Here is a 27,170-nt window from a genome sequence, read left to right as displayed (position 1 = left end):
TAAAAATGACAAATTAACAAGCAGTTTCTGGTCATCTGCTGTATCATATAAAGTATATCTGTTATGTACTGATTAATTTCCATGTATAGGCATGCATTTCTAATAATTTATAATAGAGACCATCCCTTGTGTATGTGCAGAAAAATTCTGGAAAGATACAGAAAAACTACTAAACATTAATCTCTAGAAGTTAATGGTTGCAATTTCTAGGATTGAAAAAATCTTACTTTTCGTTTTTTTCTGCTTCTTTCTTTTTGATTTTTTTTTTCTGTGTAGAAGCTAGAATTGTAAGAAACTAGTTTAAGGGGTCAGGTTGGAAGTCAGTGGGCAGAGTGCTTACCTAATATGCATAAGGTTCTGTGCCTGATCCCCAGCATAATGAAGGAGGAGAGGATGAGGAGGGAGGGAGGGAGGGAGGAAGGTGGGGAGGAAGGGAGGGAGGGTTCCGAAAGTGGGTTTTATAGAAAGCAGAAACTAGGCAACAAGACTGCTCAGGTAGAAGAAGTGGGAATGCTGAGTGTTCTCACTAAAGTGGGTTGATGAGATCTGGTTGAGGTTTACTGTGGGTTGAAGGACATGTCAAGTTATCTAGTGATGAAGAGAGCCATATAGTGGGGTGAAGGGCGACATTAAAGCTGATAGGACTACCTTGAAGTTTAGGTAGATGGAAGCTTGTTTTAGTTAATGAAAACTGCAGGGTGATTGTTAGCTCCTGTTTGTGTGTGCCCAAGCTGTGCAGCAGTCTAGAATAATAACCTAAGAGAGTCAAGTTCTCCTCTACTAGTTTGGGTTTGGCCACTGGGTTATAGACATTCTATAGTGGGATTTTGTTGTCCTAAATCACTAGTAATCGTAGGATTTTGGAACTAAGCATGGTTATACATGCTTGTATTCCATGCAGTAGGAAGCTGAGGCAGGATTATGAGTTCAAGACCATGGGCTGCATAGCAAGGCTCTCTCTGTCTCTGTCTCTGTCTGTCTGTCTCTGTCTGTCTGTCTCTCTGTCTCTCTCTGTGTGTGTGTGTGTGTGTGTCTCCTCCCTCCCTCCTTCTTTCCCTCCATCCCCTCTCTAAAAAGGAAAGAATTTTTGGCAGAGAAGTCTTAATTACCATGAAAAAATGACTCTTTTTATGTTTTTTCATGTTTCCCATTCAAATTGGCACTTTGATCAACATGGTGATTCTTACACTAAATAAGAGATTTTTCTTAGTAGCTCAGTGTTTGTAAGTATATGAACTGTCTACATGACATTCTACCTACTGGGTACTTAGGTACAATGTATTCATAATTTCTTCCCCTTATTGTTGTGAACTTAGGTATAGACTCTTTCCTTGAGCTCTGGATCTAGTAGAAGCGCATACATTTGCCCTTTTCCCTTTACCTGGGCTACTTTACAATACACTCCATTTAAAAGAACACAGCGGCTTCCCACAAGTCCACCATCATGCTTAGTACCATAGAGACGAATCAGCGCCTCATTAGAAAGCTGCTCCTCTCAAGGGAATGAATCCTAGGCTTATCTTTTTTTGGCCTTTGTTGAGAAAATTCTTTTAAGACTAGTGGATATTCTTATTTTTATTGAAAATAAATTTTGTTTCAGACAATATATTCTAGTCACAATTTCTCTTCCCCCAGCTCCTCCTAGATCTTCCCCACCTCCCCACCCATCCAGTTCCGTACCTTCTTTCTTTCTTTCTCTTCAGAAAAGAAACAGGCAAAGAACAAACAATAATAATGATAATAGTGATAATAATGATAATAACAACAACAAAGAAAAAAACAACAGAAGCACAGAGACACAACACAAAAACAAAACCCATAAAAACACAAAATCGAAAGCCGTATTATACAAGGAAAGGACCAGTAAGATTGGAAAAAAATTCCCAAACAAAGCAATATGAACAACAACAACAACAACAACAACAAAACCTCCAAAAATATCATTGAGTTGGTTCTGTGTTGATCATGTACCACTGGGCATGAGGCCTTCCATTAAGTGTGATTTATACACCCAGTGAGCCTCCGTTGGAGAAAACTAATTTTCCTTTGGAAGTGGTTGTCAGTTGGACATAGCTCTGGGTTACGGGGTGGGACCGCATGTCCACTCCTCATTTCAGTGCTGGGGTCCCATCTGTCCTAGACCTGTGCAAACCCTGTGCATGCTGCCATAGTCTCTGTGAGTTCATCTGTATGTCAGTCTTGTAGAGTCCGGAAGACACTGTTTCTTTGGTGCCCTCCTTCTCCTCTGGGTCTTACAATCAATCTTTCCACCTCCTCTTCTGTACAGTTCCCTGAGCCCTAAGGGGATGTATCCCACTCTGCACACATTGTCTAGTGGTAGCTTTCTGTATCGATTTCTGTCTACTACAGAAGGAAGCTTCTCTGGTGATGGCTGAGTGAGGACCTTTGGGTATAGCAGAATGTCAGTAGGAGTCATTTTAATGCTCCATTTCTTTACTTTTTTTTTTTGGCTTTTTGTTTGTTTGTTTTGTTTTTCGAGACAGGGTTTCTCTGTGTAGCTTTGCACCTTTCCTGGATCTCGGTCTGTAGACCAGGCTGGCCTCGAACTCACAAAAATCTGCCTGGCTCTGCCTCCTGAGTGCTGGGATTAAAGGCGTGCGCCGCCACCGCTACCGCCACCACCACCCGGCATTGCTCCATTCCTTTAGCAGAACAAGAGCATTTGGTTTTCCTCTGGGTCCATGGCCTATCTAGTTTCAGGTTCTAGGCCACCTAAGTGATGTTGGGAATGGGTTCCATCTCAAGGAGTGGGTCTTAAATCCAAAGAGATAGTGGTTGGTTACTCTCACAACATGTGTGCCACGACTGCACAGGCATATCACGCAGACAGGTCACCATGGTAGATCACATGGTTTGTAGCTGGGTCGCTGCTTATGTTTCTCCCATAGTAGCATGCAGAGAACATTCTAGTACCATGAATATAGTTGGAAGGGGTGGAGGTGCTTGTGAGGCATCAGCTGGACTTCTCTGTGTGCAATGAACACATTTAAGAAATATGTAAGGGTTGTCTTCAGCCTCACAATCAGTTTGTGGAGAGCAGCTAATGGTCTGGGCAATAGCCAAGCTGTTTGGGGTTTCCATGGAGCCGCTTTGGCCAACAGTTCAATTAGATGTAACCCATTCCTGGCACTGGAGGTTGTACTTGAAGGCAAATGATGACTAGCCGGGGTCTCCTCCATTATTTGGTGACTCCATTTAAATTCATTCACATATGTATATGTTTTCTTGAAGCTTCTTCGGTAGTAGGCTTTCACATGACCCCTCAAATAGCCCTTAGTGTTAGTTGTCCCTCTCCATATTCCCTCCTTATGCTCCTCTTCCCTCCCCTTCTCTGTTTAATCCTGTTCCAGTTTCTCCATAACTCTCTGTTCTGTTTCTCCTTCCTTGGGAGACCTTCCCCAGTCCCTTACTCTATCCCTAGTCTCTGTGACTACATAGATCGTAGCATGCCTATTAAAGCTAGCGGGTATTCTTATTTGTTCCCTTGCTAATCGAATTTACAACTTAATCAAACCACTCTCACATGAGCCTACATGTTTAGCTAGTGATTCTGTGATCTGTATTTAGCAGATTAGTTTTCTTTTATCCAGAGGCTTGGTCTATAGTGTATGAGTGTATGTATGTGTAGATGTGTAGTGCATGTGAATGTGTGTGCAAGGAGGCTTTGGCCTATAATGTATGAGTGTATGTGTGTATACAGCATGAGCATGTATGTAGAACATTTTACATGTGTATAGAGTATGTGTATGTGTATGTGTATAGAGCATGTGTATGTGTGTGTTAAACATTTGTATATGTGTATAGAGTGTGTGTATGTGTGTATAGGGCATGTGTATATATGTGTAGGGCATGTGTATATGTGTGTAGGGCACGTGTATGTGAAGTTCACTGAATGTGTACATTAGACATGTTTTAAAACAGGAAGCGTAATACCACTAGGAACACTGGCATTAGAGCTGTCAATTTATTCATCTAATTTTGCTTTATTGTATTTTTTGTTGTTGTTTTGATTTTCTTCCTCTGGTCTCTAGGCTGGGCAATGATGACACACACTTTGAGGTGAGCATGGCCAATGACGGATGTGAAGTGCATCGTTTCGATCCTAGTGTCAAATCAGCCCACATTCTGGAGAGCCAGCGCCTCTGGCATCACCGCTTGTCCATTGACTGGCGGGATCCACATCCGGCTGTGGCTGCTCAAAAGCTACACAGCAACACCAGAAAACTGGGAAGCATTTTGAATGAATTTGGGCATCACAAGGTGAGACTTCTCGTTTGAATTCACAACAAAGTGAGTAGACCCATCAATTAAGAAAATGAGCACTGGAGGAAACAGAGTAGAAACTGAAGGCTTGCTTTTTCAATCTTGCTGGTCACTGCATGTGTTTTTTATAGAGTTGACTTGTAGACATGATGTTTGGTAATGCTAGAGCTGTTTACACTGAATTGTGGGTTTTAGTTGCTCCCAAGGAATGCTAAGAATGGCCAAGATGAGACAAGAGACTAACAAGCTACTTCTGACAGAGACTCAGCACACTACTCCTGCTTGGGAGTTTATCTAAAATTTCCAGAAAGCTAAACTCCTTATTTCAATCTTGAATGTACAAAACTAATCCTTCCTATGTTTGTTTGGTAAGACACTGATTTTACATATTATTTCTCATGTTGCTATTTTGAGACTTTGGCTCTTAAAGTACAGGAAATACATGTAGCTCTGAGTAAAATCTACTTTGTAAAATGAATGGACATCATGTACATTGCAATTTATATAATTATGTCAAAGGTTGTAAAATATATACAAATACTCCATTGTGAAAGAACAGCATAAAGGAACTCAATCTTTGAACAATGTTCCTTGAACCCAAGTTTTAGCATTGGATACCCCAGCTAATGCATTTTCTAAGCAGATGCTAAAGGGTGGTTCTGGGTACAATTGCCTTTTTTGGTCTCCCTCTCCCCTTGAGTGAGTCTGGCTTGTCCTAGCCCATGGTTCCCAACCTGAAGTGCCATGTAATTCAAAACATGTCAGAATAGGGTTCCATCTGTGAGACAAGGTGTGGGGGACTTTAAGCTTGAACTGGCTTCTTGATCTTTAATAAAAGGACTTTCTCTGTGCATTATTCCCTTTCCTCTCCTCTTCCTCTACCCCCTCCTCTTTGTAAAAAAATCCTTGTCTTAGGGTTTCAATTGCTGTGATGAAACACAGTGACGAAAAACAAGTTGGGAAGGGGGTTTATTTCCTCTTATAGCTTCATCATTCAGGGAAGTCAGAGTAGGAACTCAAGGCAGGAGCCTGTGTGAGAGTCTGTAAGAGTCCAGCTCCAACCTGATGAAGGGTTCTTGTGAGGAGGAGAGAGGGATGAGGAAGTGTTAGATAAAAAGATAGAAGGAGATAATAAGAAAGAGACTGAGGATAGCTTTGGGAGGGCCCTGGGTCAATACCCAGCCTCCTTGAGATTTATTCTAATTGGCTTTTTATACACTACCAAGGGGAGAGGCAAAAGACTTCCCCCTTTCAAGGCCAAAGCACAACATGCAGCCAAGTGTAGAACACTTTTCAAGAACAGCCTTAAAGAATGTATTGCTCTTCTAACATAGGACTAGCCATTTGTACTTTGTTTCTGCCACTAAGAGTAGCCAGCACCCAACCGTTAGGGACCTTAATGCTTCCTAACTACAATATTTTGGGAGAAATCTCTGAATAGGACTTTCTTTTTCATGTGCTACTAAATTTTTTATAAATGTGAGAAGTGGGGTCATTTTTCAGAATTTTATTCCGGTTTATTCTATTTACCACTCCTACTTTTGCAAACCGGCTTTTCTTTCTCGATGAAAATTACAAATAAATTCCCTAATAGGTCAAGTCTGGATTATTTGTAGAGTGAAAACTCTTTGTCTTCATTAAAGAGTCTTGCTTCTTCTCTGTGTGCGTTACTTCCTGGTGCTGTCCACCCTCACTCTCCTGAGACAATGGACAGGCAAAAGAGGTTAAAGTCAATGCCCTGGAGCATTTTTTTTTTCCAGTAGGTTTTAGCAAAAGATTTGAGGATAAAATGAGGCTTTGAAGAAGTGATGTGTGTACAGAATTTATCAAGCACATTTCATGTAGAGAGTATGTTTTAGGATAATGAGGCATAGAGCTGAATTGCACGCATTCAGCTCCCTGAGAGCTACAGTGGGCCAACCTTTATGCTGGGGGTAGTGTGGAGCATTCTGCCCCTAGTTAGCAGAAGCATTTACAAGGATTCTTAAAGACGAGAGATGATTTAAAGGGTTGCTTTTGTTCCTAAGGTGACTTATTTTTCTTAAAAACATTAATAACAATGAAAGTGGTCTGCCTCGGGTATGTACTTGGCATTTAAAGGAAAATTCATGGTTCAAGAATGGAAGAGCGGACAGTCTCCTTCACAGAGATTCTTTGGATGAGTACTTCCGAACAGAAACAACAAAAACTGAGCCACCAGTGAGTGACTGCTTCCCTAAGAAACACACTTCGAGGGCTAGGCAGTGCCAGATGACAGGAAGCCTCATTCGTGGTCTGTTTTTGTTTCTCCGTGTGTGTATTCAGACGTTGATTAATGGGACTTGGCTGCGGCAAGGGAGGCAGAACATTTGGATCAGTATTTCCACCTCTTTGTGTGTTGATTCTGAAAGTGGCGGTAGAAGCCGAACAAGGCTTTGAAGACTTTAAGATGTCTCATATAGTTTTGTAATCATTTCCATGATTGGCTCTTTTTTGTTTGTTTCTTTCTTTTTCTTTTCTTCTCTGCATCCAAACCTAGTTTCTAGCCAAGCGAGGAAGGTGAAAGATCAAAATGTCGGCGGTATTTGGAGACAGGGACAGAAAGATGCATATGGTTCTTGTGAGGCTGTAAAAACTCTTTGCTAATTTTAACTTCAAACTATAAATCAAAAAAAAAAAAAAAAAAACCTTTACAGAGCATCACGCAGAAGCAGCTGCATCAGCAAAGCCGCATGGACCAGAAGCCCTGTCTGCCAGGGGGTAATAGCACCTGGGTCCAGCCTTGCTGGGGATGATTTACTGTCTAGTCCATGCTGCAGTGGTTGTTGCTGTTAACTAAGTCTATGAATTTTTCAAGAATGGATGAAGATTAGAACCGAGGATTCTGCTTTTATTAATTTTATTGTGTGGTTTTTTTTTTTCCTCTCTCAAACTCTTTATTGCATATTCAGTGTTTCCCACCTGAACTAGGCTTGGTAATGATAAATTATGATCGTTATTGTTACCAGCCAGCTCAGGCTTCTTCCGCCATGTTTGGGTGGAAAATGTGGCTGTTGAACAGCAGCTCCCTTAGCGCCAGCAGCTCTGAGCTCAGGGGATCAGGAGCCTCTGCTCTTTGCTTCTCTGCAGCAATGAGAGGTACTCCCGTACTCCTCGGTTGGCCTTGGGCTGCAGTGCCCGGGGCTTGTAGTACTTCCAGCTCTCCATTTTCCATGGTCTCCCCCTTGCATCACCTTGTATCTTTGCAGCCTTTGCTTTCGGTGGCCCCCAGAGTCTCAGTTCTCCACAGAGACACTTCCACAGCCCTTCACAGCCTCAGTCTGTGCCAGTCTCTGTTCAGGGCCATTCCCTGGAACTCATCTGCTGTCCTCTAGCTACTCCTGGGGGTGCCTAAGGCTGGTAGCCCAGAGAGTTGCCACTTTTCATGCTACCAGCTCAAACTCGCCATGATAAAGACCACAAGGTAAGCAATGTGACAGCTCAGAAGAGGCTCTGTAAGTGCCTAGTATTGCAGCATGGTAGAACGGCACGGGGTGGGGTGGGGTAGGGGAGATCTGATCAGAACAGTGAGAGGCAGGTGGCTAACACAGTCTGTCACCCATGCGCACAGCCGTCTGTCTATAACCACACACATAGTCACACAGCCTGTGAAGATGTTACTGGGCCTGTCACAGATGCAGTCAGTGCCCAACTTGACTGCAAGTTTTGGGTGACTTCTGGAGTGGCTGTGACAGATCGTCTGATGCTGTCACGGCTGAAACAACATTTTCAAGAGTTGATTCAGGGTGCCTGGAGTGGCTCTTAATAAATTAAGTCGGTTTCAGAGCAAAAGCTACGGTTGGGGTAGTGGCCATGAAAGCGACTGATGGTTTATATTGTTGGAAGGAGACCTCCTCCCAGCACCTGTGCCTGGACAGGAGCCTCCCTGAGAAGCCATGAGATGGTCCAAACAGAGCTGGAAACATTACACAAGCAATAGCCAGCTGACTGATCAGCCCCCAGGATCGCTGTGACAAAAGGGGCTGAAGCTGTAGTTGCTGCCATTCCTGAGGGGTAATGCCAATACCATTCCCAGTGCCACAGGATCTGAGAACCATAGAGACAGCAGCAGTGGTCCTGGACTCATCCCCTGGCTGGGCTCCTTAGCAACTGCTGTAGCACAGCCAGAGGTTGCCTGACAGCTGTCAGTCACGCAGCTGGTCAGCTCACCCCTGACAACTTCAGTCATTTGAAAAGAAAACAAGCAAACAAATCAAGCTTACAACGAAGCTCCAACATGCAATTTCATTCTTTGGCACTCTATGCAACAATACATAACCCCTAACTGGTGGCCAAGGGTAGGATGGGTTCTCCCGATCTGCTTCTTTCTTGTTATGACTTTCAGTCTTGACCCCACTGAGGGTTGCATGAAAAGACAGCTTCCGGGGTGCTTACCTCCACGAAGGCCTTAATCAAGACTTGAATCGCAAGTTTAGCTTCTTAGCATTTGGCTCTGGAAAAGTCACCTTGACCGCTCCGGCACTCAGTTTGGCCGTCTGTAAAAAAAACAACAGCATTAATAAAGTGTGGCTTCTTTGGAGAATTAGATCTGAGAGCACCGTGTGGAAGTCTCCAGCCGGAAGCCTGACATGAGTTCACCACTTAATCTCTTTCAGTGAATTTAAAGACTCGTGATCCATATTGCCTGCAACTTTTTTACAAAATACTACAGAAAATGCCTGTTTTGCTTTCTTTGTTTTCAGGGAGAATATATCATAGATTCATCTGGATATTACTAACTATAACTAATTTCAGGCAAGAGTTGATCATGAAAGCTTTGTGTGAAACTAAAGGGCACTTGGTCCTTCAGACATGGTTGAAAGAGAATTATGAGTGTTTGCTGCCTTGGGGCACTGAACAGCTTTGCTGGTGACTGAGTAGAACGTAAATGCTACACCGCAGAGAGAATAAACAAACCGCCGAGAAGTAATTGGAATCTGTTTCACATGAGCAGATGTCCACCTCCAGGCTGGGCTGCCTGGTCAGATGGCTCTGAGGGACTCAGCTTCCTCTCTGTCCGCTCAGGTCTCTGCCCTTGCTCCACACACCACGATTCCTCTGGCTCAGTGTCCTCTTGGACTAAAGAGAATTTTAGTTTCTGCCCCCCTGAACTAGGAGCTTGTTATTCACTCTAGAACATCAGTTTCTTCTGATGCTTTGTGCTGTTTGAGAGAATATGGGCTCTGAAACCTAACAGTAATTCTCCTGTTTTCCTTTGTGCTCTGTACTCAGCTTCTGAATGGCTGCAAGGACTGTGTCGAGGTTCAGTGATGTAAATAGACCTTGGACCTGGACTTTGTTGGTGTGTAATATTTTTTAGATTTAAAAAATGAGATAAAGAAACATTTGAAGGGTTAGTATAGGTAGTGTGAAGAGCTTACCAAGTATGTTTAAGGCTCCAGATTCAATCCATTGGTGGGTGGGCATAAAAACAAAAAATAATACAGAAAACAGCTGATGAGAAACAGTTCACAGGAAAGAAAAGGTTCAGAAGATTCATGAAAAACTACTCAAGCTTGTTCATAGTAAGAGAAATGCAAAACACAACCACACCTATGTGTGTGTGTGATCAGGTCACCAGCTAAAAAGCAGCAGGAGCATGAATTGGTTCAGCCTTTCTGCACTGAGATTGGCAAGAGGGAGCCTGCGATGCTCTGTGAGTCTCTGTACTCCTTTCCCACATGTGTGAAATCACATGCATGAGCAAGGTCAACTGCCGCATTGTGTATGGGCAATTCCACCCTGTGGGAGTGGTTTAGTGAAATGCTGTATATCTTTTCATGGACTCCTTATGATGGCCCAGTGAAAAAGGACAGAGCAAATCTTTATGTGACTGATATATATGTATATGTATGTATGTGTATATATATATGTCACAAAGCAAAGAAACCGCCAGTTTTGGAAAAGAGCAAATTTAAAGGGATTACACTAGTCAATTCTAAAATTTAAGTTGTTTCCATCAAAATAGTATTGTATTGATTTAAGGATAGATGGATAAATATAATTGGAATGTCAAGAGAACTTGCAAATAAATGCACGTGCACACACACACACACACACACACACACACACACACACACACGAACTTTGGTAAAGTGCTAACATACCAACAGTGAAATGATAATATTTACAGCAAATCTGGATATTTCTTCCAACTATATTTTTAATTGTTGGTAACCTCCTGAGTCCCACTAATGCTGCCCATCACACAGTGTGGGGCCACTCACAGAAGCATGGGCAAACCACTGGCAAGCATGTCCCCAAAGGAGAGTGACTTTTCCCTCCTCAGCAGCCATCCACTCTCCATAGATTGTCTACCAGGAGTAGAGCCTTGGTGGACCCTCCCTCCCTTGAGTTAGAATCTTGACTGGCTTGATACTACGCAGCTAGCCACAATTGCTGTGAGTTGAGGGTACAAAGCGATGTCATGCGCAGAAGTCAGGATTTCACAGCTCTGCTCCTCATCAGCCAGCTGTTCCGTGTCTGCACGTCCATGATGTTCCCTGAGCCTTGGATGCAGGGAGGTTAATGGAGATGATTCATCCTCAGCCAAGCACTCATTAGTTGCTTATACTTGACACTCTGACCAATTATGGGTCTGTATTAGCCTTCACCTATTGTGAAAGGAGGTTTCTCTAGCCAAAGTTGAGACATTAATTAAAATAAGATAGCCCTAAATGTGGAAGGAAAACTTATGAAAATTTTGAAGGAAATGTTCAAGGCCTTTCTTGTCTTTTATTTATTTATTTATTTATTTATTTATTTATTTATTTATTTATGGTTTTTCATGATAGAGTTTCTCTGTGTAGCTGTCTCTTTGTAGATCAGGCGGGCCTTGAACTCATGGAAATCTGCTTGCCTTTGTCTCTTGAATATTGGGATTAAAGGCATGCACTACCATGTTTAGCTAGGCAAATATTTCTTTAAAAGATTTTTGTGTCTGTGTTTTTGCCTGCGTGTATGTCTGTGCACCGTGGAGAAGGTGTCAGATCCCTAGGGTTGGTGGTTATGATAGGCCATGTGGGTGCTGGGAATTGAACCTACATCCTCTAGAGAGCATCCAGTTCTCTTAAACACTGAGCCATCTCAGGTAAATATTTCTTAAGATTTAAAAAAAAGAAAACCAATAAGACACTTAAAAAAGATAGTACTTCATCAAGATAAAATATTCTACTCATCCAATGATGTGGTTAAGAATATTAAACCTGAGATAAAATATTCCGTACAATATGTCAGTTTTAAAAACTTTCATCCAGAATGTACAAAGAATTTTTACACTGAAAGTCGGGGTGGGGTGGGAGTGGGCAGCAGCTCAGTGCAGAGCGGGGCAAAAGATCTGAACAGACACTTTCCCAAAGACGATATGGAGGGGGAAAAACACAGACGATGCTCAACACCATTAGCCCCCAGGGGAATGAGAGTCAGAGTTAAAATAGATGTTACTTTAACATCTACCAACCACCAAACAGCCACCAAAAGTTACAAAAGGAAGAGATTGGCAAGAAGCAGTAATGAGGGTTTGAGATAAGTGAAACTCTCAGGCATTCTTGGTGGAAATGTGACCGCTTTGGAAGACTTTGGCAGTTTCGTGTTAGTGCTACAGCTTACATCTGGAATGTTACCCCAAGGTCCAGGTATTACGACTTGGCCTTCAGCCCGTGGTACTATTAGAAGATGATGCCTAGTGGGAGGTCTCTAGGGTGTTTGGAGGTGCTGCTGGAACCCCAGACTCTTCTTCCTCTTTCATGCTCTGGCTGTGAAGTAAGCAGCCTCACCTGCCAATGATATGCTAACTACAGGCCCCAAAGAGGCCAATCAACACTGCATGAAACAAACCTTTCTTCTTTATAAAGGTGACTATCTCCGATGTTTGTAACAGTCATGGAAAGCTGATGACACGGTTGAGCATATATTTACTAATAGACCTAGAAGCCCCCTGCTAGGTGTTGATGCAAGAGAAGTGAGCACATATGTCCACACGATGACTTGTGCTTGAAAGCCCATGTCAGCTGTATTCATAATAACCCCTAACTGAGGCAGTTCAGATGTGTATTAACAGGGGTGGTGTTTAATCTTTATTATAAATCTGAGTTGATTTAAAGTCATGTAGTAGACATACCTTTGACATCTTTTCAGGAGGAAAGGCCTACCCTGATGTGGGTGGCACCATCCCATGTGATGGAGACCCAGATGGAATACAAGCAGATAAAGTAGGAAGCCAAATGAACGCAAGCATGCCGCTCTCTTTCTGACCTGTCCCAGATATGAGCAAGCAGCCTACGGTTCCACCATCATGCCCTCCCTACCACGATGGACTGAACTTGCTACTACTATAAGCCAGAAACACTTTCTCTATGAAGTTCCCTCTTGGTAGATATTTCATAACAGCAACAAGAAAAGCAACTAATACAACTTCTGAATAAATAGGTTACAATTTGAATACATTAAAATATGGCATATGCCATACCATCCATATAGGCTGACTACAGCTCAGAAATAAACAAAGGAATAAGCTTAGTAGTTTGTAGAACATGAATCCATTTTGCAGACTCCATACTGGATAAAAGGGTACACTATGCCTATTCATTCGGATTTAAGAAAAGAAAACCCTTATTAGCTATTGGTAGAAAGCTGACCAGCCATGTCCTAGAGCCATTGATAAAGGACCAGAGATGGGCAGAGGGGATGATAGGGGACTCTGGGGTGTGTGAATGCTCTGTGTTGGAGTGTGTTGATGGCTTACTTGGTTATTCATGAATGTCACAAGTCTTCGGGTTGTACACTTGAAATGTATGACTTTATTTTATATTAATTATACCCTAAGAAAGGAAAAGTACAGAAAAATTTGTAGGTTTTCACCATTCCACTGTTCACACAGTAGGTTTTGTTTTTCTAGCCTTCCCATGAAAGAAATGAAAACCTGGGGAGGTATTTTGCCTCCAGGTAGAATAGATCACTGAGGAAGAGGCTCTATGCTGCAACCTTTGGATTTTGTACCTTGTGAATATTTAAGACGTTAAAATACATTCAATTGCTTCTTGCTGTGGTTTAGATCTTGATGTTGTCCCAAAGACTCATGTACTGAAGCCTTGGTCCTCAGCAGGACACTACTGGGGCGTGTCCTTACTGCTTGATCCTCAGCTTGAACTTTGAGAGGTGCTGCCTAGTAGAAGGAAGTTAAACCACTGGGACCTTGTAGATGTAACTGTCTTGTTAAATAAGAAACACAGAACCAATTGCAGAGTTAAAAGCCACGAGGTCAGAGCAAGAGGGGAAAACCTTACCCTTCTCTGCTTCTGCTGTCCTTCCTCTCCACAAGAGACCTACCTCTGTGTGTCCTGTCTATTTAAAGACTTTCTGTTCTGTTTTCTCATTGGTTGTAAACCCAGCCACATGACCTCCTCGTCACTGCCTGTCTGTCAGACCTCCAGGTCTTCTATGGTTGGTATTGAGATTAAAGGCGTGTGTCTGCCATGCTGGCTGTGTCCTTGAACACACAGAGATCTACCTAGCTCTGCCTCCCAAGTGCTGGGATTAAAGGCATGCACCACTACTGCCCAGCTTCTGCTCTGGCTTGCTCTGACCTCAAGGCAACTTCATTAACATACAAAATAAAATCACATTCCAATACAAATAAAATATCACTATAGGACCTGTCTCTTGAAGGTCTATTAGGACCCTTGTCCGTTTCTTTCTCTGGCTATCACAAGGCAGCCTTTTCAGCTCCATGGTTTTCCATGAAGTTCTGTCTTACTATAGGCCTAAAAGCAATGGAATCAACCAACCATACATGAGAACTCTTGAAACTGTGAGCTCAAACAGCCTCTCCTCGTTCTCAGTCTTTTGTCTTGGGAGTTTTGTCCCAGAATGATAACTAACGTACTTCTGCATTTCCTTTAGTTCTACCTCTGGAGCTACTCACAGAGATTATAGCATTCTGGAGACTTCCAGTCTACTCTCTTTCTCCCTTGGTTGCTTTTTCATATTTTAAAATGTCATTTATTAGCATGCCTTGAGTGAATTCCTTAGTCTTAGCTTCCAACTCTTTCTTTTGAAACTGTGTCCTGTGCAAAGTTTACACCATTTATTAATGTTTTTTTTTTTAACTAGGAAAAATAACTTTTTATTTTCAAGATTTTAATTGGGATCTTTCCTGTCCATCTGTTCTTTTTTAGTTGTGCATGTTTTATTTAAAAATGTATTGCCACTGCCTACAGCTTGTGAAAGCAGATCTTATTTTCAAGTCCTCTAAGCATCCTAAAGACACCAATTATAGCCAGGCTGTTCAATACAATTAATCTTGGAACGAATAACAATCCATTTGTTGTTGAGGTTGGCTTTGCTCTTATCCTTTGACTCTTGTGTGTAATTTGGAATTTTGATTTGCTGACTCATTTTCAGTGGAAGGTTTTTGGTTCGGCTTTCCCTTTTTCTTTCCTTATTGGCTCACCCTTCTCTGCCTAGTGCTTTTGGAGCGGCTTCCAGGACCTGGTCTTTTGTAAACATTGAGGGGCTTCTGCTCCCCTCAGGGATGCTGGGAATATTCCATCCCTGAACCATCTGAAGTCCACCTCATTTGCGGTTTACTAGGGTGTCTTTCTTCTCCTCAGTTCTCCTTAGGGCAATGGTTAGCTTTAAGGCAGATCTTCAGCCAGCGGTATTTGGAAATTTATTTCAGACTCTTTTCTGTAGTTGGGGAGCTCCACCCTAGCCCTGGCTTTAATCAGTGTCAGAGGCTCTGGCTTTTGTCTTGGAGGCCCTGCCTTGGCTCCTACTCTGCATAGAAGATGCAGCCCCAACACCACTGCTTGAAAACGGAAGGCAGTAGACTCTGCCCTCAGTCCTGCTTATGACGTCAGTGAGATGAGACCAGAAGGCAGCGGACCCTGCCCTCAGTCCTGCTTATGATGTCAGTGAGATGAGCCTGGAAGGCAACAGACCCTTCCCTCAGTCCTGCTTATGACGTCAGTGAGATGAGACCGGAAGGAGTCAAAGAGATGCTCTTCTTGGTTTCAAACTCTCATTTGTTCTTTCCTTTTCTCTTCTTCAAGTATCTCACTCCTTTTTGCTTTGTGAATGGCATGGGGCAGGAGTATATTTCACTTTTATATTTTCATTCAAGTGTGCTTTAAATAAATTCAACCTTCTTGGAGTCATCTAGATTATGCCCATGGATCAGCTTCACTGGTTATTTTTCCTAACACATATTTAAAATACCAGGAATGAATGATTTTGAGATGTTTACTGTTGTAGAATATTATTTTAAGATGTGTTACTTTTGTTTATGCTGTGAAACATTTGTTTACTGATGAAAAGATGTGTTGCATTCCTTTATGTTGCATTTGTTTAACTCTGTGAATCTGTGGTACTGTGCCTGTCTAAAATACCTGATGGTCTGATAAAGAACTGAATGGCCAAGAGCAAGGCAGGAGGAATGATAAGTGGGGCTGGCATGCAGAGTGAATAAATAGAAGGAGAAATCTAGGAGGAGAAAACAAAAGGATCAAGAGAATAAAGATAAAAGTAAAAGCCCAGCAGCAAAAGGTAGATGAGATAATTTAAAGTTAAGTAAAGCTGGCAAAAAACAAGCCAAGCTGAGGCTGGGCATTTATAACTAAGACTAGGCCTCTGTGTGTGATTTATTTGGGAGCTGGGTGGTGGGTCCCCAAGAGAGTCAAAGGAAAAAGAAAATCAACAACATTTTGGCACCCAACATGAGATAGTAGAAAGCTGAACAGCAGTTTACATTGCCTACAAATCATATTCCATATCATGCTTTCTCAACGTAATGTATGTGCTAACTGCCTGGAATCTAATTAAAATGATGATGGTGGAGGAGATCAGAGGAGGGCCTGAGGTCTATATTTCTAGCATGTTCTGAGATGATGCTGGGGCTCCTAGTTGGGAAAGTCTACTTTCTGTAGCAAGGTCTGTAGCACACTTAGCAAAACACAGGACCTGAGGATCCTTAATAGTAATGGACAATCCTGGGACTTCAACCTGAATGATGTTCTCCAGAGCCTGAGCACTGAGCCACATAGCCCTGTTCATGTCTTCTTCCAGACTCAGTGAAAGTTCTTGTCAAGGTGGGACGAAGGACAGATGCTGTGCCATAGGTCATTTTTTCTACCTGTAGCTTTTGACACCAGGTTTCTATTTAAGCTGCCATCCTGGGATAAATTCTCCCCAGTTGGCCTTCCACATCAGCTCAAGACCCAGGCACACCTGAGTTCTAGGTGACTATTGATTTACCCTTGAGCTAAAACCTTGGTCTGAGACATATCTTCCCAAGTGAGCCATGCTGCGGACCAGTAGAACCCTTATCTTAGGATCCCCCACTCCACATACCTGACAAAGCACTGTGGAAAGCCTAGGAAGCTTGCCAACCTGTGTTCTCCCCAGCACCATTGCTAAGCCGGATGTGTAGGGCACTAGGACTTCAATACCTTATCTTTTGACACAACCTAGTGCAGTCCTAGCAAGTACAGCATTGATAAGCACTGGGCGCAAGCATGCGGGTCTCTATGGAGATTACTAATGTCTCAGATGAGCTTTTGGCGAGAGAGCTTACCGAAAGCCAGGCATGGTGCTGTAAAGGCTATTTTAGGCTCAAATGCAATCTTCGATCTAAATTCTCTTACATTCCTTTTTCAAAGGGAGCTGCATGTCATTTATCATTCAGTACGTTTGAAGGCAGCTTCAGCTTGTGGAATTACTATTTAATCATGAAGGGTCTGTGTTTCTGTGAAATCAGCCGGTGGTGATTTAGCAGTAATGAGTCATTCCAGGCTCTGAATTGCAATTGGAAAACAGAACTGTCTTTCCATTTCCATCGGTCTGCAGTGGACCCCGTGGAAAAGGCATCTTGGAACAGGAGTCCAGAACTTTGGATTTCACATAAAGGAGTTTTTTCTTTTTTCTTTCCTTTCCTTTTCTTTTTCTTTAGTTTTGCTCACTCATCTATAATCACGAGTTCTTCCCTGTGGGCACAATGCCTTGCCTTTTACTGTTTTCAGACCATCCTGTGTTTAACTCATGACACAGACTTACAAAAGACTAGAAGAGCCTCCAGGGACAGGACTAAGGGCATTGGATTAAGCTGTGGCTGGCTTGACTGTGTTCCCCTGACTGTGTTCTGGGAGCAGAAGCTGACAGACAAGCTTGTGTGGATCTGGGGATTTGCTGCCACCTGTATGGGGCCAAGAGGTCTACAGATTCTACTGTCATAATCGGACATAGCAGGAAATCAGCCCAAACAGTAGCAAAGTACATAGTAATCAAATAATCCCAACTCCCCCTCCCCCAAGGCACTGGACTGAAATGGCAAGCCAGGACCAACCCTAGAGAGGGGAAGGAAGTTGGGTCCCTGGGAATACCTTGAAGGGGTTATTGCAATGCTCTCTTTCCCCAGCCACCACAGAGTAAGTAAATTCCACTATAAGCTGAATCTCCCTCAGAAGCGAATGGCATACAAAGAGAAATGAGGGAAACTTCTGGAGCGCCTGTAATCCCTCCAGGTTCATTTGGGTCCCACTCTGTAAACCCTGTCACAGACCTCTGAGCCAAAATCAATCCTTTTTTTTTTTTCCTTTTAACTCGATCATGTCCAGTATTTTGTCCCAGCACAGAGCATGTTTGTGACCCTTGGAGCAGCCTCTGTGTACAGAGAGCACTTGAGAGTCTCAGGCTTTTACCTGTAGCTTCCCACTGCCTGCTGTGAAGAAGGCCCTGGAAGCAGGAAGATCAGGAACCTGCCAGTCAGCTCCTGCAGCATCCCCTCTGCTTCCTCACTGAGTCGCTGAGTCAGCTGTGCCTCAGTTTCCCTATTGTAAGACAGATCCTGTCATCCTATGTCTTAGGAGATAGACACCACTGGAGAATGTGGTGTAGCAAATGAACTCACACTAGGGAGAACATGGAACCCGGGGGAGTCTGAGACACACTGAGATTACTCTTCATGGAGAGTAAGGACCAAGGCTCTGGGAATGTGGAGGGGTCCAGTCTTCTTACAAAAGAAAGATTTCATGTGTGGTGGGAGTGAGCCTCCAGGTGTGTCCTCCTTGTTCTCCTGTGTTTCTGTGTTCCAGGAGTGGGTGGATTTGTCTCCGTCTTGCCGTTTTGACATGGTTTGCAGAGTGGGAACCAAATGCACCTGGAGGGATTAGAGGTGCTCCAGAAGTTCCCTTTGTATGCTGTCCGCTTCTGAGAGAGACGATGGGTCCGCTGTGCAGCTTCAACGTGGAGAGTCATGTGACTCTGCACTTGCTTTATGTGTCTTTAATAAAAGCATACAGCCTTTGACAGTAGAAAGCAGAGCGTTTGCAAATCCTCTGAGGGCGTGTACCCCTGAGCAAGTGCTAAGGTTTTACATTTTATTTATTTACTTATTTCTTTGTTGTTAGTGTGCTCCTGTGTGTGTGAGTGTGCATGCATGTATTCATGTCTGTGTGTGTACATGTGTGTATGTGTGTGTGTGCATGCGTGCATGTGAGTGTGTGTGTGCATGCATGTATGAGTGTGTGTGTGTGTGTGTGTGTGTGTGTGTGTGTGTGTGTGTGTGTGTGTAGGAGGTCAGAGGACAGCTGTTTGGGGATGGTTTTCTCTTTCCACATTCAAGTGAGTTTTGGGGATGAAACACTGGTAGCCAGGCTGACTTGATGAGCAAGTTCACTGCTGAGCCTGCCCTGGGTCCTGAGCAAATTCTTCCAGGTCACACCTGTACTGCCCTCTTTTGCCTCTGGAGCTCAGCCAGGGCAGAGCAGGGCCCATGAGCTAGGCTCCAGGTGTTTGAGAAGGGGTGGGAAAAGTTGTATTTGAACATAAAATCTGGTTTCTTTTTCACCCAGTGAAAATACCAGGAAAGGAAGTTTTATTTGCTACGATTTAGTTAAAAACATAAAGACCCTTAAAAAAAAAACAACCCACAGATTTCCCAGCATGGAGTGGCATTCAACAGTTTTGCAATTAAAATGATAATGAAACTTTTCTCACTAGAACTTCTCTTTAAAATCAGTGTGATGGGTACACAGCACACCATTAGGAGGAATTATGCAAAGCAGCCTTCCTGTTCCAAGTTTTATTTTAAGATTTAATTTATTCCAGATTCTGTAGGAAAAAAACGCCCATGTGACAAGCCTGCTAACAGATGTCAATTTAGTTTTATAGCACATGCCTACATTTCAGAGCCAGAGAATGGAGGTTTTCCTCTCGGCCTGCTGTTTATTGCACACCGCAGCCTTGGTGAGCAGTGCTCCAGAGGGGGCTGCTTAGTGAGCGTGCAACTCACCCTGCTTGGCGGCTGACACTGTCAGTGTAAACGGAAGTCTACATCCTGTCAGATGAAGGGGCAGAGGTGACTGAAAGTAGCTTTTCTCCATTTTAATATCATCTAAGCCAAAAGATAGGTTGGATTTTGGTATGATGTAAGAGAAAAAGAAAACAAGAGAGAGAATTGTGTGTTTATAGAGAGAATTAATTTAAATAATAGGTACTAATAAATAGGTCATCTTTTAGTATTTAGTTTATTATTTTCTATTTTTGGATTTTCAAGACAGGGTTTCATATTCTAGCCCTGCTGGCCTGTAGCATAGGCCAGGCTGGCCTTGAACTCATAACAGTCTTACTGCCAGTTCCTCTAGGGTGCTGGGATTGCAGCCACGTGCAGCTATGCCTAGCCTTGCTATTTTCAATTGTGTTCAAGAATAAGACTTGCTAGTTTAACCATCCTAACTGGCTCAGTAGTGCTAAGCCCAATGATGCCGTGTGTCTGCTCTCCAAACTTTTTATAATGCAAATCAGAAAGCCGATGCCCATTAGGCAATAGCTCCCCTTTCCTCCATGTCCTGACTCCCAGTAGTAACTGTTCATCTACTCGCTGTCTTTGTGAATCGCCTATTCTAGGCAGCTCACACAAGTGGACCCTCTCACAATGTCTGTCCTCATTTGTATCTGGCTTATTTCACTTAACATGTTTGTTATATTAGTTACTTCTCTGTTGCTGCGATCAAACACCATGACCACAAATGACTGTGTAAGAAGGAGTTTATTTAGGCTTATGGTTCCAGAGGGATAAGAGTCCGTCATGCAGGGAAGCCTGGCAGCCAGCAGCAGGCATGGCAGCAGGAACAGAAAGCCGAAAGCTCGACTCTTCAGCCCCACGGACAAAGCAAAGAGAGCAAACTGGAGTACAGCACAGCTGTGGACTTGTGAGGCCAGCTCAAGGGATGTACTTCTTCCAGCTAGGCCAGACTTCCTACACCTCCCCCAAACAACACACCATCAGCTGCGGGCAAGTATTCAATGCCTATGAGGTATACATTTCTCACTTAAAACACCACATACATTCTCAGGGTTCCTTCACATTGTAGATTGACATGCTTTACATTATCAAAATGTCCTTCCTTTTTTATTTGTTTATTTAAAAATTTTTTTGAGATAGTGTCTTTCTATGTAGCCCTGACTGTCCTGGAACTCTCTGTGTAGACTCTCTTGTGCTCCAGGTGGCCAGGCCACAGTAAGAACTGGGTAAGTATGGGTGGGTAAAGGGGCCATCCCCACCTTTGGTGATTCAGCCTCTTTGGAGCGTCTCCTTCCTGCTATCCAGGAATAGTGCCAGAGAATGGTTGGAGAGGTTACTAAGGGGCCCCGCCTTTCCCGTGGTCATTCCTATAGATCTCTGTAGCTCTAACCTGTTTTCAGTTAGGTTCTTTTTCTTATTCTATGCTTCATCGAATATTTAGACGTAGAGCTATTTCTACCAGTGAAGCCCCTCCCTTGCCTTGCGGGCGTGAGGAGGAAGCTGCTTGTAGATGTGAGATGATGTTAAGAAGCGAGGGGATAGCAGGGAGAGACTGCTCTTTCTTTTCTTGGAAAATTGCCTCCACTCTCCAGCTCCCTAAGGAATTGCTCTATGAAGAGCAGAGAGGCCTGTTGGTTATTTTCTCATTTGGCTTACATCAGTAATAGTTTGCTTAATTACATGCTGTTTATAGCTATTTTAAATTGAAGCTTCAGTCTTGAGACATCAAGAGAACTTCACATATTAAGAATATATAGACATTATAGTAGAGACTTAACTTCTTGTTCTTAGTTTTATAAAAGAATCATGTTTCTTTGCTTCCAAAGGTAGTAGAGGATGCAGTTAATATTCTAAATTTTGTCATCGTTGTTAGCAATAGAGACAAAGAAAGAGGCTGGTCACAGAAACATTTGGCTCAGCTCTTTCCTTAGAAAATTTTATTCTATGCATTTACCACGCTGTTGCCATTCCAATTACCTGAATATATTGGTTATCTATCTAATGGGGCTTCTGAATTCTTCCAGGTTGCTCTGGTCTTGATATTGACATGAGAGAGTCACATTGATGATGTTGTCAGGACGCCTCTGGAACAGTTAGCACAAGGTGGACCACACAGTACCTGTAAAGATGCTGCTGCCTTTCAATCAAGGGGACCAAAATGTAGGCTTGGGCTTCAGCTCAGCACTAGAACACTTTCCTAGTGTGCTTGAGGCCCTGGGTTTGATCTCTAGTACCTCCCCACCCCTGCAGCTAAAATAAACAACAACACAAAACCCCCAGAGAGGCCCCAACCAGCTATCAGCTGTGTGATGAGCACAAATGAAGCCCTCAGGGCCACATTGCATCATTTCTGCAGAATGAGGACAACTCTTTCCAGGCAAGACAGCTGAGGGATTAAAGACAGAAGTCTGTAAAGCGTGGTCACAGCACCGTTTGCCCCCTGTAGGACTGTCCACTGGTTTAGATTGATATAACGCCCTTCGGACCCTGCTCTAATGTTGAGATGGCATGTTATGGTGTGCCTGACAGTGCATTTCATTGCTCTTTTACTTTTTTGTTTTTTTGAGACAGGATTTCTCTGTAGCTTTGGAGCCTGTCCTGGACTAGCTCTGTAGACCAGGCTGGCCTCGAACTCACAGAGATCTGCCTGGCTCTGCCTCCCGAGTGCTGGGATTACAGGTGTGCATCACCACCACCTGGCTCTTTTACTTCTTAATGATCATGGAGGATTGCTTTTAGGTCATTTACTCAGATACTATTAAAGGGGGAGGTGGATTGGTATTCTAGATTGGATCTTGGAAGTATTTGGAACAGAAACAGTGCAGATCTGAGGTCCAAGCATCCCTTCAGTATCCTTGAGACTGATTTTGCTGTGGTGATATAGGCATAATTGGTGTGTGCTCTGGATCAGCTGTCTGCTTCATGATGTTGGAAGAAATCTTGTAACCATGAGCTTCCCTTGGGCATCTCCTGGAACACTGATGCGAAATGGTCTGGGTTCTATTGACATCTTTGATGGTGTTTAACACAGCAGGGGGCTGTACTTGCCACTGTTCTTGCCCCACGCCATTCATTTCCTCTAGTCCCCTCCACCACCCATTCTCTGTCTTTGTAACCTGTCTGAAGTCCCCTGTTACAGAACTTTGACACCTTTTGAGAGCTATATCAAGTATAGTACTAAATTTAGAATTCTGGAATTCTCAGGATAGCTTGAATTATCTGACTGAATCAGAGAGTTTGGTATCCCTATCATCATTCCCATGCTGTGCCACTTAGCTGTGTTAAATAAAAACATCTCACGTGATAGGAAAGGTCTGAATTCATTGTATGTGTGTGTGTGTATGTGTGTGTGTGTGTGTGTGTGTGTGTACCAGAGATTGATATCTGATATCTATCACCATTTTATTTTTTTGAAGCAGAATCTTTCACGAAGCCTGGAGTTTGAAGATCGACTGGACGGGCTGGCAGTCGAGCCTCTGGGTTGCCTGTCTCTACCCGTCCCAGCATGCACCACCTTGCCTGGCTGGGGATCCGAACTCAGATCCTGTGCTGCTTGTGTGGCAAGTGCTTTGCCCACTGAGCCATCTTTCCAGACTCTGAATTCAATCCCTAACCTGTTAAATTTCCCTACTATATCCTTACAGATACTTAGACTTTTTTTTTCTTTTGAAGCAGGGTCTCACATGTTACAAGCTGGCCTTGAACTCACTGTGTTTGGCTACAAGGATGACCTTGAGCTTTTTGGGTGTACACTACAATGTATAATCTATGTAGTGCTGGGGTGGACCCAGGACCTTGTCCATGCTAGGCAAACATCCTACTAACTGAACTACTCTGGCCCCAGATGTCCCATCGCCTGACTGGATGGCTTTGCTTCCAATTTGCCCAGATCCTTCCATTCTATGCAGCGTTGATGATGATTTCTTCTCTTTCTAATATTTATTCCTGTGTTTGAACAATGAAAAATCACTTCACTCATCTTTCAGATCCTATTCCAAATGTCATTTCTCCCACAAAGCCTTTCTTCCAGCCATGTAGCTTTTGCTGCATGAACGATGCATGTTCACTGTCACAAATGTAGGTGACAGAGAACACAGGAGGGAAAAGGGGTACTATTGAAGTTACAGTTAATTCTGCCACTGTGACACCTGCTACTGAGATATGCAGTCCTTCATTCCAGATTTTTCTTTCCTATAGTTACGCATTTTAACAAAATGACCACTATCCTACTATATATGTTATTTTATAACCAATTTTCTTTGCACTTAAAATACCTTGAACATTTCCGTGTTCATTAAGTATTTCATTTAGGGATATGGTAGTATCATGGGTAATAGCAAAAATCTGGAAACAACACAATTACCTTGTTGAAGGATGGAATAAACAAAAGTTGCCAAAGCCCATATGATAAATATTCAGTGACTATTAAAATAACTACCATATATCTGTGCTTTGCTAATGTGGAAAATATCTGAGCCAAATTGTTAAAAATTGAAAGCAAAGTGCCAGATGTGGGGGTATACTGAGACACCCACAACTTGAATAAAAATAAGTCTGCAACAGTTCCATGCTTGCATATGTGCTTTTAAACAGAGGCCTTTATGTAAGCATATTGGGGATTCTTTAGGTAAAGGTACTGCCTTTGGATACCCTTGGATAAATGGATATTTTGAGTATTTAGCATGAAGATAGGGGGGACTCTGGGGTAGGAAAAAGATATTTCATTGACATTTTGAGGGGTTTGGACATTTTAAAATCTGTGTTTTATGGACATTTCCATATAATGGTACTAAATATTTATTTATCTACAGTATAATCTTTGATGGCTACATATATTCTAGTGAATAATTGCACTATAATGTATGGGATCACTTCTCAATTGATGTGGAGATAGGCTACTTCAAGTTTTGGGCTACCATACACCTTATAGTAGTAGCCTTTTTGTAGATCTCACTAAAATTACCCTCAAGAGATTTTGCACTATTTTTTTTTTTTTTTTTTGACTGAGATCTTCCAGTGAATGTGATTGTTTATGACTTTGGATTCCCATGCAACTTCATTTGCATATCTATGATATGAAAGCTAGCTGGGGTTTCTTCCACCATCAGAGAAGAGCAGTAGAGGCCCATCTTACATCCCTGAGTCCTTATTGCATCTCTAGCTATATAAATGATAATGTATACACATTAGACACTTCGCAGTGTCAGAGACAGTGACTGTTGTACTTGCTTCCTTTCTCTGCTTCAACACAGAGCTGCAGTGAATCATTTCACACAGTGAGTGAACATCTTTCTAAAATGATGGTAATGCAATCTATCCAGCTGAATGTCCTGAGATAGCTCTGTTTGTAGATCACTATAAACTACACTCTGTAGACCCTCATGAAATACCAACGTCTAATAATTGAGCTAAGGCAATTTTACACATATATAAAAGTACTTATACATAAGTATATATCATAAAGTTGGGTAACCAAGTTGCAGAACTGAGCAATGTTGACTGTTTCTGGCTTCCTCATTAATAATTAGTTGCCACTTGTCATTTATTTTTCTTCTCTTGGCTCCTGGCGGCAGACAATTAGCAGTCAATGCGGAGGTAAGAAACACTGATGAATTTTGTCATGTGGGAAATTACCTTGATGTAAATAGCCTCTGCATAGACCATGAGCGAGGTGAGCTATCCCAGAGGTTATGGATCACAAATTAAGAGGCCTGAGTTACATGGTTTATTGAATCAATTAAAAACACACAGTGGGAAGTAAGGGGAGGGAGGTGGAGTACATTCATGTAGAAGAACCATTCTGCATGAATCCTAATCAGCCGCCAGCCTCCCTCTTCCCCTTCCCTCTCCCTCCCTGTACCTTCTCCCCTCCCTGAGCTCTCTCTCATCAGCCTTCCCTGCAATGGTGGAGGAGTGAGGACCAGAATTAAGGTTGGGAGCAAGGAGACTCCTTCACAGAGATGCAGGCAGAGGTGTTTTTTGTCACAGCCGTGAGCTCACTTATTTAGTTGGTAATTGATGACTTCATGAATACTGATCGACTCACGCACACTTAATGCTTATTATCCACCTGAATGTTTAATGAACATTTCGGTCCCTTTCTAATTCTTAGCACACATACATTCTGTAACCAGCTTGGTAGTGTGAGGATGTTCTAACAGGACACTTGTACCCTTCCCTTTGCCTACCAGACTGTTGAGACAACGGACCCCAAAGGAACGGTAATTCTCCCAGGAATCTCTTGCTGGGAGAGGGGAAAGCCTGGGAGGAGCCTGGTGCCTACCAGAGCAGAGCAGAGCGGTCTCCCAGAAAGATTCATAACTTGTCAGAAAATTGTGGGAGACTGGAGCACAGACAAAAATAGGACCACACTGGACTAGGACTGTTTAGCTGTGCATGCCTCTTTACTTCTGTTTAAACCGAAGCCTTATGCCAGGACTCTGAAGACGAGCTTGAAGGGGTCACTGGGCTTCTCTTCCTTTCCCCAACATGGCCACGGGTGGTCCAGGCTGACTTGTCCTGGCTGACAAGGCCCAGGCTGTAGCCCTAACAAATGGCTCTTAAGTTACTTGTTGACTATACAAGACATAAGTTGTAAACTTTGTATTTTCCATTTGCTGTCTCTGTCTTCTGTAGAACTAAATATTCTTAAATAAATAAGTGGCCACTTCCTACAGTTTAAAACACTGATAAAACTGTGTAGAGTAACTTCTTTTTCACCGTTAACCACTTCTGTGTTCAAACAAACACCTCTTTGCAGTCTTTGTGGAAGCCAAAGGCAATCATCCATACGTTGTCGTGAATAAAAAGGTGAAGAGAGTGAAGTATTCCACAACCCTGAACAGTCATCCTGAGCTTCGTGCTTATGGTGACTTAAGAGTCACCCAAGACAAACATGCCATGTGCCTAAATGAGGTCCTGCTTTGCAAACATTTTACTTTTAAAGTTACATGTGTGTGTATGTGCATGCGTGTGTGTGTGTGTGTGTGTGTGTGTGTGTGTGTGTGTGTGTGTGTTAGGGTTTGTGAGTGTCATGGCCTGTCTAGAGGCTCATGTGGAGGTCCTGGGGAGATAGTTCACTTCTTTCACCTGAGTAGTAAGGATCAAGCTCGGGTCATCAGGCTTGGTAGCATGTGTCTTCACCCTCTGAGCCATCTCACTGGCCCAGAAACTTTCCAGAAGAAAATATTTTGGCATTTTTAAAAAGTCCCCCAGTACCCAGGACAGTGTTTTATAACAAGTAGGAATTTTTCTCTTATGGTTGTATTCTAGTTAACTGAGACTGACAGATGGTCTGTCGAGGACATGAGTTTGAGGGACAAAGTGGTCTCAGGCATAGTCCAAGCTCTTAACATTTCACAGAAATTAAAGGCACCAACCACTGCGACTCCCTAGATAGTTCCCAGTCTTTCCATCACGTAGGTTTTAGCACATGATGTTTCTAAGAGGAACATACAGAGATCAAGTTTAGCACCTCCCAGCTTCCTTGTAAAGAGTTATACAGTGTAGAAAAGCCAAAAGGACCAGCAAGGAACAGAAGCAAAAGAATATTCTACCTGCCAAAGAGCTG

At 42.9% G+C, this 27,170-nt stretch overlaps 1 protein-coding gene across 1 annotated transcript in view; it reads left to right on the top strand.

Annotated features, from left to right (window-relative positions):
* Positions 1-18,625, top strand: part of Mettl24 (methyltransferase like 24) — a 69,360-nt gene extending 50,735 nt beyond the window's left edge. The window contains exons 4-5 of the mRNA XM_036169373.1: positions 4,053-4,281; positions 18,390-18,625. Of these exons, the coding sequence (XP_036025266.1) occupies positions 4,053-4,281; positions 18,390-18,467 (307 nt within the window). The 3' untranslated portion in view covers positions 18,468-18,625. The remainder of the gene's footprint in view (positions 1-4,052; positions 4,282-18,389) is intronic.
* The last annotated feature ends 8,545 nt before the right edge of the window (positions 18,626-27,170 follow it).

Source organism: Onychomys torridus, chromosome 19 (genome assembly GCF_903995425.1).
Source record: "Onychomys torridus chromosome 19, mOncTor1.1, whole genome shotgun sequence".
NCBI classification, from domain to species: Eukaryota; Metazoa; Chordata; class Mammalia; order Rodentia; family Cricetidae; genus Onychomys; species Onychomys torridus.
Note: the sequence above shows the minus strand (reverse complement) of the source record. Positions and strands in the feature narration are given on the sequence as shown.